Source organism: Helicoverpa armigera, chromosome 31 (genome assembly GCF_030705265.1).
Source record: "Helicoverpa armigera isolate CAAS_96S chromosome 31, ASM3070526v1, whole genome shotgun sequence".
Taxonomy (NCBI): domain Eukaryota; kingdom Metazoa; phylum Arthropoda; class Insecta; order Lepidoptera; family Noctuidae; genus Helicoverpa; species Helicoverpa armigera.
This window is the reverse complement of record NC_087150.1, coordinates 868,074-879,985: the sequence shown is the minus strand read 5'-3', so window position 1 is coordinate 879,985 and position 11,912 is coordinate 868,074. Positions and strand designations below refer to the sequence as shown.

At 40.7% G+C, this 11,912-nt stretch overlaps 2 protein-coding genes across 2 annotated transcripts; one reads left to right on the top strand and one right to left on the bottom strand.

Moving 5' to 3' along the window:
- Window positions 1–122: 122 nt before the first annotated feature.
- Window positions 123–11,876, bottom strand: LOC110378972 (zinc finger protein 569). The gene is made up of 9 exons (XM_064043359.1): window positions 11,722–11,876; window positions 11,174–11,270; window positions 10,101–10,320; window positions 9,445–9,528; window positions 4,511–4,634; window positions 3,985–4,111; window positions 2,741–2,893; window positions 1,078–1,232; window positions 123–452 (listed from the first exon to the last, which is right to left on the bottom strand). Exons 2-9 carry the CDS (start codon window positions 11,243–11,245, stop codon window positions 287–289), a joined length of 1,101 nt encoding a protein of 366 aa, XP_063899429.1. The 5' UTR covers window positions 11,246–11,270; window positions 11,722–11,876; the 3' UTR covers window positions 123–286.
- On the top strand, window positions 6,200–9,212 carry LOC110383273 (uncharacterized). Its single transcript, XM_049840265.2, has 4 exons — window positions 6,200–6,294; window positions 7,038–7,443; window positions 8,450–8,637; window positions 9,119–9,212. Exons 1-4 carry the CDS (start codon window positions 6,227–6,229, stop codon window positions 9,210–9,212), a joined length of 756 nt encoding a protein of 251 aa, XP_049696222.2. The 5' UTR covers window positions 6,200–6,226.
- Window positions 11,877–11,912: the final 36 nt, after the last annotated feature.

Sequence of the window (11,912 nt, the reverse complement as noted above, 5' to 3'; positions counted from 1 at the left end):
GTCGCAGATATAGATCTTAGAGTTCGGCCCGTGGGACCGCGTTATGTGAGTACATACAACTTGTTGCAGTAAGTAGTCCCCTGTGCGCGGGTAATAGCTAGTACATGTTACTCACGTGTTCAGCGCCGTGTCCGTACATGAGATGGCTGGTGATACTCCGCCGGCTGTGAAACACCATGGCGCATGTGTCGCAGATATAGATCTTAGAGTTCGGCCCGTGGGACCGCGTTATGTGAGTACATACAACTTGTTGCAGTAAGTAGTCCCCTCTGTGCGCGGGTAATAGCTAGTACATGTTACTCACGTGTTCAGCGCCGTGTCCGTACATGAGATGGCTGGTGATACTCCGCCGGCTGTGAAACACCATGGCGCATGTGTCGCAGATATAGATCTTAGAGTTCGGCCCGTGGGACCGCGTTATGTGTGTGGATAGGCGGAGCTTTGTTGCGAACCTGAAGAAAATATCATTATTAAGAATATGCCAAACTTACGTGTAAGTTTTGTTCATGTAAGTAGCTACATAACTGATTTACTTACAAAGGTTTCGTAAGTCTCTTATACATAAATTATCAATAAAATTTGGTACTGTCGAGTCTACAATCTACATTTCGTTTATGAGGGAAGAAGTAACTAGTTCACTCGGGAAGCGCGTGGAACCGCAGGGAACAGTTAGATTCGAACTCAAAAACGTTCATTTAAATTAACAATTAGGCTAATAAATCATCACTTTTCCAACGTTAAAAACAAAAGACAGCCTCCAAAAAGCTTGACCTTAACCACTTCAAACCGCATCCGGCCGTGCTCTCGCTGTGGCGGCATATTGGGCTAACATAGTGTAGTGTAGTCTCAATATATGACATGTCATCGACACGAAAGAAGAAGAAGAACCACTTCAAATGTGCTTTTCCTGAGAAGAGTGGCGGAAAAAACTTTCCAAAAACGTCAACGCCAATATTTAAAACATTATTATATAAAACTAGCTTTCGCCCGCGGTTTCAACCGCGTCCCGTAGCCGGATGGTGACAAAAACTATACTATATTATATGACTAAATGATAAAAATATATAAAATACTTACATATCCCCACAGTAATCACACTGCACGTCGTAGCCATTAAGGTGTCTGCTCACATGCTTGTTGAGCCGCGACTTCCGCGCGAAGCGGCGGTGGCACAGCGCGCACGCGTGCTGCCTGTCCGGGTAGTGGATCAGGCAGTGGCGTTTGAGGTCGCTCTGGGAGGTGGACTCATTGATGGTGAAACTTTATTAATGTCGGGAGACCTTTTCACACACGGTCGGTTAGCCCCATGGTAAGTTATTAATTAACTTGTGTTATGGGTGCTAACACAACTGATAAACTACATACATACATATTTATAAATACATATTGTAACACCCAGACCACGGCCAACAAGCATGCTCATCACACAAATGTCGACCGAGCCGGGAATCGAACCCGGGACCTCAGGTTCGGCAGTCCGGCATGGTGACCATTGCGCCATCGAATCGGATTATTGCAATCTGATCTGATGAATCACGTACACAAACTCATACACTGAACCAGAATCACTAACACACAAACTCATTTATTGAAACAGAATCACTAACACACAAACTCATTTATTGAAACAGAATCACTAACACACAAACTCATTTATTGAAACAGAACCACTAACACACAAACTCATTTATTGAAACAGAACCACTAACACACAAACTCATTTATTAAAACAGAACCACTATCACACAAACTCATTTATTGAAACAGAATCACTAACACACAAACTCATTTATTGAAACAGAATCACTAACACACAAACTCATTTATTGAAACAGAATCACTAACCCACAAACTCATTTATTGAAACAGAATCACTAACACACAAACTCATTTATTGAAACAGAATCACTAACACAAACTCATTTATTGAAACAATCACTAACACACAAATTCATTTATTGAAACAGAATCACTTACACACAAACTCATACACTGAAACAGAATCACTAACACACAAACTCATACACTGAACCAGAATCACTAACACACAAACTCATTTATTGAAACAAAATCACTAACACACAAACTCATACACTGAAACAGAATCACTAACACACAAACTCATTCATCGACTCACTGACTTACTAGCTAACTCACTCATTATCGAACTCACTCAATCATTGACTGACACACTCACTCTAAAAGCGACGGACTAACTCACTGATATCTGCACATCTATACATCTCACGCGCTAATCTCAAGAACTGGGCCGATTTGAAAATTTTTCACATATCTCCACAGCAATTGCACTGCAATTTTTACTGGACGAAGGATCCAGTTTCCGGTGACAAGACCGAACTGCACAAATCGACGGGATTAGCATTTTGCAGGATCCTGCATGCAGTTTGCTCGTGTGAACACTAGCATACAATATCTTTTGCGATCAAACGGGATCCTGGAGAAAACCAAGGGGTAGTCTAACCATGGGGTATTGGGTTGCCCGGGTAACTGGGTTGAGGAGGTCAGATAAGCAGTCGCTTCTTGTAAAGCACAGGTACTCAGCTGAATTCGGTTAGACTGGAAGCCGACCCCAACATATTTGGGAAAAAGGCTCGGAGGATGATGATGGGATCCTGCAGAAAACGGGATCCTGCAAAAAACTGAACTGTCGTGTGAAAGGGTTGTTACCCACTTACATACTGAGTAACTCACTCACTCACTTTCTCACTCACTGACTCACCTTATCCTTAAACCGCTTCCCACAAGGTTTGAAGCTACACTTGAAAGGTTTAACATCTATATGTCTTCTCATGTGTGAATTTATATTATTCTTGCTGACATCAGCACCGCAGATCTCACATTTTGTCCTGTTTATTTTCAGATGAACGGCATTCTGAAAATTAAAATAATGTTATAGTTGAGTAGATACTGTTACAGCCTTTTTATCGTGCCACGGCTGGGCTGCGGCCTCCTCTCACACGGAGAAGGATTGAGTGTTAATCACCACGCTTGCTCAATGTAGGTTAGTGATTTCAGACTTTATAGTCCAGGTTTCCTCAAAATGTTTTCCTTCACCTTTTTTTTTATCAGCCATTAGTGTCCAAGATATACTTAGAAAATGCATACAAACCTAGAAAAGTTGCATTGGTACTTGCCAGACCTGGAATCGAACCCACACCCTCATACTCGAGAGTTTGGTTCTTTATCCACTAGGCCACCACGACTCTACGTACTTTATTATATGCTCTCTTATGTACTTTATTATATGCTCTCTTATGTACTTTATTATACTCTCTCGAACATACTCACTTATGTACTTTATTATATGCTCTATTATATACTCACTTATGTTATATACTCTCTAATATACTCACTTATGTACTTTATTATATGCTCTCTTATGAAATGACAGCTAGTAACTAGATTTTACTAGATAGATATCTGGGGAGTTTGTTCCACCACTTCTTCCCAGCAAAAACACATAGGAAGTGGTGAAGGGTGCGCGTTTTGGGGGCTGTCTGTTGTAAATTTGACGTTGAAAAAGTGCTGATTTTCAGCCTACTTTGAGTTAGTGACTTTTGATTTTGATAGTAAAATAACGGCGTCCACGGCCGGTTTCGACCACGGCGGCTGTTCCCATTTAAGGAGATCAGCCAGCTGCGCAAGACATATTATAGTGCACGAGCATTTGCGCAGACACAGGTGCACTCACTATTCCTTCACTCTCATAGCGCGATGGGACGGCAATCCGACACGACGGGAAAGAGATCAGGCGCAGGACCGACATTTACGTGCTCTCCGATGCACGGGTGATTCAATCAATCTGCTTTGTGAAAGTTTAAGAAAACCCACAAAGCGATTTCGGCCCAACCCGGGAATGGAACCCGAGACCTCGAGCACAGCAGCCGCGCTTGCGACCACTAGACCAACGAGGCAGTCAGATACGATGCGATACGATGGTCAGATAGCAAAACACAAACTTACCCAATGTATCCTAAGCGTGCCTTTAGTCTTAAATACTTTATCACAGTGCCCACAGGGAAACTTGCGCGTGTTGAGTTCAAAATGCACCTCGTCCACATGGATTTGTAGTGTTCGCTTATTTTTGTAACTAGAACAAAGAAAAATAAACGTGGTAATTTATTGGCACACATAATCATCTACCTAGGCTTTTCCCATCTATGTTGAGGTCGGCTTGAATGCAACTGAGTAAAATCGTCGGCACAAATCTTGAGCGCTGACCTTCACCTGCGCGGAAGTGATTTATTGGGTCTCTTTAGTGGTATGAAGTGAGGCGCGGGGGCGAGCTAAAGCGGTGATTGGTTCTTGGCTAATAAATCACTTTTGCACAGGTGAAGGTCAGCGCTCACGATTCGTGCCGATACCAGTGTTTTTAACATAAAGAGACTGCTCTATCTGACCTCCTCAACCCAGTTACCCGGGCAACCCAATACCCCTTGGTTAGACTGGTGTCAGACTTACTGGCTTCTGACTACCCGTAACGACTTACTTCTTATTACATATATTGCAGGGATAAGTCTTGGAGACGCCCATGTGTCTCTCCATGTGCTTTCTTATAGTAGATGTATCGCGACATGCGTAGTCACAGAATTGACAATGATACGGCTTTTCTCCTGTAACAAGTGTAAATAGACAATCATCATCTTCATCATCATCTCAGCCATAGGACGTCCACTGCTGAACATAGGCCTCCCCCTAAAATAGACAATATGTATAGTATTTTGTTAGTAGTATAAATAGTAGTAAATATAATATAAAAAAAACCGGCCAAGTGCGAGTCGGACTCGCGCACGAAGGGTTCCATACCAGAGCAAAAAAATCACGTTTGTTGTATGGGAGCCCCCCCAAATATTTATTGTATTCTAGTTTTCAGTTTGTTGTTATAGCGGCAACAGAAATACATCATCTGTGAAAATTTCAACTCTCTAACTATCACAGTTCATGAGATGCAGCGTGGTGACAAACGGACGGACGGACAGAGGAGCGAAAACAATAGGGTCCCGTTTTACCCTTTGGGTACGGAACCCTAAAACTTTTTAAAAGTGATGATGTCCTCTTAGCCGATTATCGACCTCGGCGGCTGCTCTCATGTAAGGAGATCAGCCAGCTGCGCAGGACATATTATAGTGCACAAGCATTTGCTTGGACACAGGTGCACTCACTATTCCTTCACTCTCATAGCGCGATGGGACGGCAATCCGACACGACCGGAGAGAGATCAGGCGCAGGACTGACATTTACGTGCTCTCCGATGCACGGATATCAATCACCAACTTTCAGGCTCCGGACTGCTTTGTGAAAGTCTTCTAAAACCCACAAAGCGATTTCGGCCCGACTCGGGAATCGGATCCGAAACCTCGTGCTCAGCAGCCGCACTTTCGACTGCTAGACCAATGAGGCAAAACTAATTACCTTTCATGTCAATTGTCGATAATAAGTTAATTACCTACTTAACGTTTTATTGCAATAGCGGTACTACAGTACATAGTTATTAGTGTTTCAATGCACGCAGTACTTATATTGATATTCAAAATCATTTTTGCAGGTAGGTACTGTGAAAGTTTTATAAATAACAATGTCTGTTACTCGCGGGATAAACGGGATAAAATGTACCCTATATCCTTTCTCAGGCTTTAGATTGACTATGTACTAAGTTTTATTTAAATTGATGAAGTGGTTCTGTGACGGGAAAGCCCAGTACCAAGACAAATACATGGATACATAGGATACATGAATGGATTTATAATTTTAGTAAGGATTAGCTCGCCAGAAGTGAATCTTACGACCACTCTATATGGTTGCCAAATGCGATATTTAGGAGGCAGGAAAAATACTTTGAATTTCCAATTGACAACTGTTGTTTATTTTATTTTCTTGCTTTGTCTTCTACTTCTAAGTTATTTTCGAAGATTTAACTAAGACCTAAAGGCCTAAGACGGAACACGACGGTGTTTAGTCAGTAAGAGTCTGACACTCCCTCACCGCTGCTAACCCACAGCGGAAGGGATCATTTAACGATTTTTGTCGTCGTTAAAAAGTTCATTCATTAAGAGTATTGCAAACTTGGAAGTGCATACAGTCACTATACAAATAGATATTTCCTTAAAGATTTATTGGAGACTGGAACAAAGATTTTTGGAAATCCATAAACTAACTTGTCTTCTTGTCTACAGAAGCGCGAGTCTTCTGCCAAGACAAAAACGCAATGCCGTGGAACTCAGCAGGACATGCCTGTCCTATCACTTGCAGTACCATCATCACGGCTATAGACAGGTAACACATCAACTGTCGAGCCTTTACCCAACTATGTTGGGGTCGGCTTCCAGTCTAACAGGATGCAGCTGAGTACCAGTGTGCCACATGGAGCAACTGCCCATCTGAACTACTCAACACAACCGGGCAACCTTATACGCCTTCGTAAGACAGGTTGTCGACTTTCTGGCTCCTGACTACCCATAATGACTGTCAAAGATGTTCAAATGACAGCTGAGACCCAAAAATGTGACATGGTTTCTGAAACACGGAAAAGCTCGTCATGATAAGATAGTCAGAAGGCGCCAAGCTTGTTGCTTAACCTTACGATCTAACGTCCCGAGCAGCTTACCTAGCCACGAGCCCTAACTAACTCATCTTCTCCCGAGCCTTTTCCTAACTATGTTGAGTTCGGCTTCCAGTCTAACTGGATGCAGCTGAGTACCAGCGTGCCACATGGAACGACTGCCTATCTGACCTGAACCCAGTTACTCGGGCAACGGCTTGTCAGACTTACTGGCTTCTGACTAACCCGAAAGACTGCCAAAGATGTTCAAATGAAAAGACCCACCAACTTAACGTGCCTTGCAGAGGAACTCGTCATGATCATCTCCCGAGCCTTTTCCTAACTATGTTGGGGTCGGCTTCCAGTCTAACAGGATGCAGCTGAGTACCAGAGTTTTACAAGGAGTGACTGCCTATCTGACCTCCTTAACCCAGTAACTCGAGCAACCAAATACTAACCTTATATAATTTAATTCCAGATTAAAACAAGCAGACTACCAATACCTAGTAAAACATAGAATAAAAAAGAAACTAAACATATCTGAAACAGATATATTTTCATTAGGCCAACAGCTACAGCAAGATATCTATTACAATCGGAGAACCTCTTTACATCGCAAAACAGATCATTTAAAACTATATCACACGTACCATAGATTGCTTTTGAACAAGGATTTTATCCCAAATTTGAAATTGGAAGCGAAACAAATGACAGCTGAATTGAATGACACATGTTTCAAGATGGCTGCCAAGAGTTATAAGAGAAATGGTAATTTGAAGTGTACAAGGAAATTTAATAAGAGACAAGATGTGGTTGAAAGATTTACGAAGTTTCTTAATAGGTATGCCGATCCTAAATATCCTTTTGATGAAGAATTGGCTGGGGTAAGTGGAAAGGAAGTTTTTTTTGGTGTGGTGTGGTGTCTTAATTCCCGGAGTACCCAGTGTGGGAGAGCACGTAAATGTCGGTCCTGCTTGTGATCTCTGTCCGGTGGTGTCGGATTGTCGTCCCGTCGGGCTATGAGACTGAAGGAACAGAGAGTGCATTTATGGGTGCAAATACGTCCACATTGTCTTTGTATGTGTAAGCTCGGGAGCGTTCAGTAGTGGCCGAGACACTAAATATCTTTTTATCCGGGTGTGCGGAGTAGTTCCACAGGCCAAACAATATTATATAGCTGAAAAGTTTGTTTGAACTCGCTAATTCTCAGAAACTACTGGCTGATTTTAAAAGTCTAAAGGCCGTTCCTAATATCTATCTGTTGTTTTACATACCAGAGATAGGTATTTGACAATACTTGTATGGGGCTAATGCCAACATTCTATCTCTAGCTAACAAATTCACATATAGAGAGATTATTGGGAATGGCTATAAGTGTTAGATAGCCCATCTAACGAGGAAGGCTATTAACTACTTTTTATCCGGATATATAAAGTAGTTTCCACGGGAAGCTAGCAAAACAGCCGGCAGGCGCTAGTAGTATTACTAAGTTAAACTGCTTTGAAGCTACTCTATCCCCGGAGGACATACTACATTTTACCCGGGTGCCTAAAGTAGTACACTGGAAGCGGGTGTAACTAACAGCAGTAACATTTCCAGAACATAGTACACTCGCTAGAAGGCAGCGCGAGAGTGCGCCACGGCGCGGTAGACTGTATCGTATCGTATCGAGGTATCGTAGAATCTATCGTAGGCTACTTTTTATCCGGACATGGGAAGTAGTCTCAACTGGAAGTGGGTAAAACATCTGGCGGTCGCTAGTAATATTACTAAGCTGCACTGCTTTGAAGCTACATTATCCCCGGGTGACACATTAAATTACGTTTTACCCGGGTGCCTAAAGCAGTCCACACTGGAAGCGGGTGTAACTAACAGCAGTAATACTTCCAGAACATAGTACACTCGCTAGAAGGCAGCGCGAGAGTGCGGCACGGCGCGGTAGACGGCGCCGCTATACTGGGGTGTCTGCGGGAGTCGCTGAGGCGTCACAAGTCTAGCAGCAAGGCTAAGCGCGTGCTTAAGCTGCAGTCTAACAACTGTCTGACGATATATGTGCCCGGCTGCTATTGTAAAGTAGGGTAAGTTTTTTGAAGGTCTTTTAAGCAATTTGTGATCTCATAATAATATTTCGCACAACATAATATATTGCTACGTTTTGTCTCAAGAAAGCGAGCAATCCTTGTATGTTTAAATGTACATGCACAATGTGTTTGTATGACGCGACGACTCGACCACTATTAAGCGCGAGCAAGCGCCCACACACAAGGACATGTATATCGGACAAGAATGGACCACCGAACACCCGCTTACGTTAAACAAAATATCTACAATTCTACAATTTGTATTGAACCAGTTCTTCAAGTCATACAGAGAATTGTGTTTTCGGGGAGTTTTTCCCACCATTTCTTCTTTACAGCAAAAACACAGGAAGTGGAGAGGGCGGGCGTTTTTACGTGCTTTCTTTCTTTTGTAAATTTGACCATTAAAAGAGCTAACTTTATCCATTTTGAAATGATACGAATTTGGGAAAATATTATTTATTATACTGTTTATTTTCAGCTACGTGGAGCATGAGCTGCAATGCGTGAAGCCGGAAGAATGTATCCATAACCCAACGTTCTTAGGATATTTAGAAAGAATTATACTGTACTAAAGTTTTTTACTTTCTATTACATGCTAACACTATAATATTGTTACATAGTAATATTACAAAGGAAAACGTTTGTGGGTGTGTTTGTTACTTCTTCACGCAACCTGGCAAATAAAATGTATGTGTACTGTAATATGTCCTGCGCAGCTGGCTGATCTCCTTTAATGAGAACAGCCGCCGTGGCCGAAATCGGCCGTGGACGCCATTGCTATTATTAACTTTAGAATGTACTTACCAGTATGTATTAGCTTGTGACCGCTCAATGAGTAGGAAGAACTAAACGCCTTGTCGCATTCACTACATTTGTATGGCTTCTCACCTGAAAATAATGAAAAGGAGCTTAACAAAAAATATTTAGTAAGACCAATAATATGTAGCAGAAGCTGACAAAATCGTTATCATTTTCTCAGATTTAAATCAAACTTCATCTAAATAGGTTCAGTAGTTATAAAAGTAAAAAAGTATATAGTACAGTAGTATAAAATTTGTAGTAGCTTAGTGGTTAAATCACCAGCCTTGCAATAATGTTCGATACCAGGTCAAGCAAGTTACCAATGCAACTTTTCTAACTTAGATATACTTTCTTAATAAGGACTGAGTAATGGGGAATGAAAACAACTGTAGGAAATCTCTAAACGACTGAAATCTCCTCCGTCTTTCGCGCACGTGGTAATTGACGCTTATTGCTTCTCTGTATGAGAAGAGGCCGCAACCCACGTACAATAAAAAGGCTGCTCGTAATGATGACAATTCTTCAATACAAACTTTTTAATCATTTTGATTTACTATTTTTTATCCGGATGCAAATAGCTAGTTCCTACAGAATGTTCCTAATATAGCTACTTTTCCTGACAATTCACTATTAAATCACAAAAATAGACTAATTCTCACCAGTATGCACTCTCATATGCGCCCTCAGCTTACACTCAAAGTGGAAGCACTTGCCGCACACCGCGCACTGGTTCCCCGTGGGCGCTGTGTGCGTCTTCTTCACGTGACGGGTTAAGTACTTCTTGATCTTACACTTGTAGTCACAGAGCTCGCAGTGGTAGGGCAGCTCGGTGGAGTGGAGTTTCACGTGAGAGTAGAGGGCTGACGAGTCTTGGAATTGCTGAGAAAGAATGATGATTATGTAGTATGGTGTAGAAGTAGGTATACTTATCTTTAGGCATGGTTAATGAAAAAGTTATGAGCTTGTCTTTAAGATCATCATCTTTCGAGCCTTCTCCCAACTGTTAATTTCAACTACTGTTGCATGCTTTGATGTTAAAACATTGTTGGTAGACCTGTGTTGTTGTATGTTCAGGTAGGTTACCAACCTAATTGTATGCAGCTGAATACCAGTGCTTTACGACTGCCCAGTTACCTGGGTAACTTGATATGCCTTGCTTATATTAATACTGATTAACTGACTTTCTAGCGACAGTGAGGGTGAGAAAAGTTTATTTAACTTTACAGAAAGCTTACAGACTAATAACACAATTAAATAATATATGTAAACAGAACAAATTGCTAATTACAAGCTCCTGTATGTACAACAACAGTTTATGTTATTTGTAAATACTAATATTATAATGCTGAGGAATTTGCTTGTTTGCTTGAACTTGCTAAACTCAGGAACTACTGGACTGATTTAAAAAACTCTTGTAGAGTTGGATAATACTCAATTCTTTATTTGCGTTCCATATGTTATACAGGTGGTATTTTTATAAAGTTTAAACAATATATTAGAAACAATATGGACCCAGTACGGCACAGCATAAAGAGTTAGGAGAGGTTTGCAGTACATAATATCATCTTATTACCTAGTTTAGTTTTATTAAATCTATGCTATACTGAAGTATATTAAGGTCTTGTATTCTTATCTTATTGTGTGTGCGTGCGTGTGCAAAGCATTTAGTGAAAAAGGTTTTTGTCAAGATACTCAGGTGAAACGAAGCCTGTTACATACTGCATATTCTTACCTTATGACAATGTGGACATGTGTAACTAAACTGCTGTTTTTGTTTAGACTTTTTCTTAGCCTTCTCCTTCATTTTGATAAGCTGGTCTATCAATTACCTGGTAAAGAAACAGAATATTTTTAATACTTTACAATATCTCAGAACTCAGAAGCTAATATTTTAAATGCGAAAGTTTGTAAGAATGTATGTAGGTTACTCTTTCACACAAAAACAAATTTAATGGATTTTGAAATTCTGCAGTAAAATAGCTAAAACATGAGGAAAACAAGTAGGTTTTTTGGTAAGTGCGTGGTCTTAGGGGCGAAGTTTATTTTTATCCGGGTGCGGGAGGTAGTAAGACGACCCACTGACCAGTTACTTAAGAAAAAAGGTAAAACTGAGGGTGTATACTAGTGATAAAAATAAAATAAGGGCAATGAGTAATGACCCAACATACAGTGCTCGTATTTCAATTAAGAATAAATAATTGTCCGTAATATATTGAAAAATATAGAGATATTTAGCCGGTTTTACGAAAATACCGTCAAAAAATAACAATATCCACTAACCTTATGAATTATGGTGTTTTTACTAGCAAATGCGAGTTATATGACATGTTCATGTAAATTACCGTAACATCCAAATCCAACTTTCATTTTGGATGGATTTGATAAATAATAATTATATTTTTCAACACAATTTTCACAAAAAATCCGCTTCTATTTTTTTTATTATAGAAATAGATTGACATTTGATGTGG

What these genes read in the sequence shown, in the direction of transcription:
- LOC110383273 (XM_049840265.2), top strand. Translation starts at nt 6,227, where the DNA reads ATGCCGTGGAACTCAGCAGGACATGCCTGTCCTATCACTTGCAGTACC. An exon ending in ATCATCACGGCTATAGACAG is followed by an intron (nt 6,295 to 7,037) that starts GTAACACATCAA and finishes ATTTAATTCCAG; the next exon opens with ATTAAAACAAGCAGACTACC. An exon ending in GGCTGCTATTGTAAAGTAGG is followed by an intron (nt 8,638 to 9,118) that starts GTAAGTTTTTTG and finishes GTTTATTTTCAG; the next exon opens with CTACGTGGAGCATGAGCTGC.
- LOC110378972 (XM_064043359.1), bottom strand. Translation starts at nt 11,245, where the DNA reads ATGAAGGAGAAGGCTAAGAAAAAGTCTAAACAAAAACAGCAGTTTAGT. An exon ending in TGCAATATATGTAATAAGAA is followed by an intron (nt 4,112 to 4,510) that starts GTAAGTCGTTAC and finishes TCTTTGTTCTAG; the next exon opens with TTACAAAAATAAGCGAACAC. An exon ending in TGTGATTACTGTGGGGATAT is followed by an intron (nt 453 to 1,077) that starts GTAAGTATTTTA and finishes TATTTTCTTCAG; the next exon opens with GTTCGCAACAAAGCTCCGCC.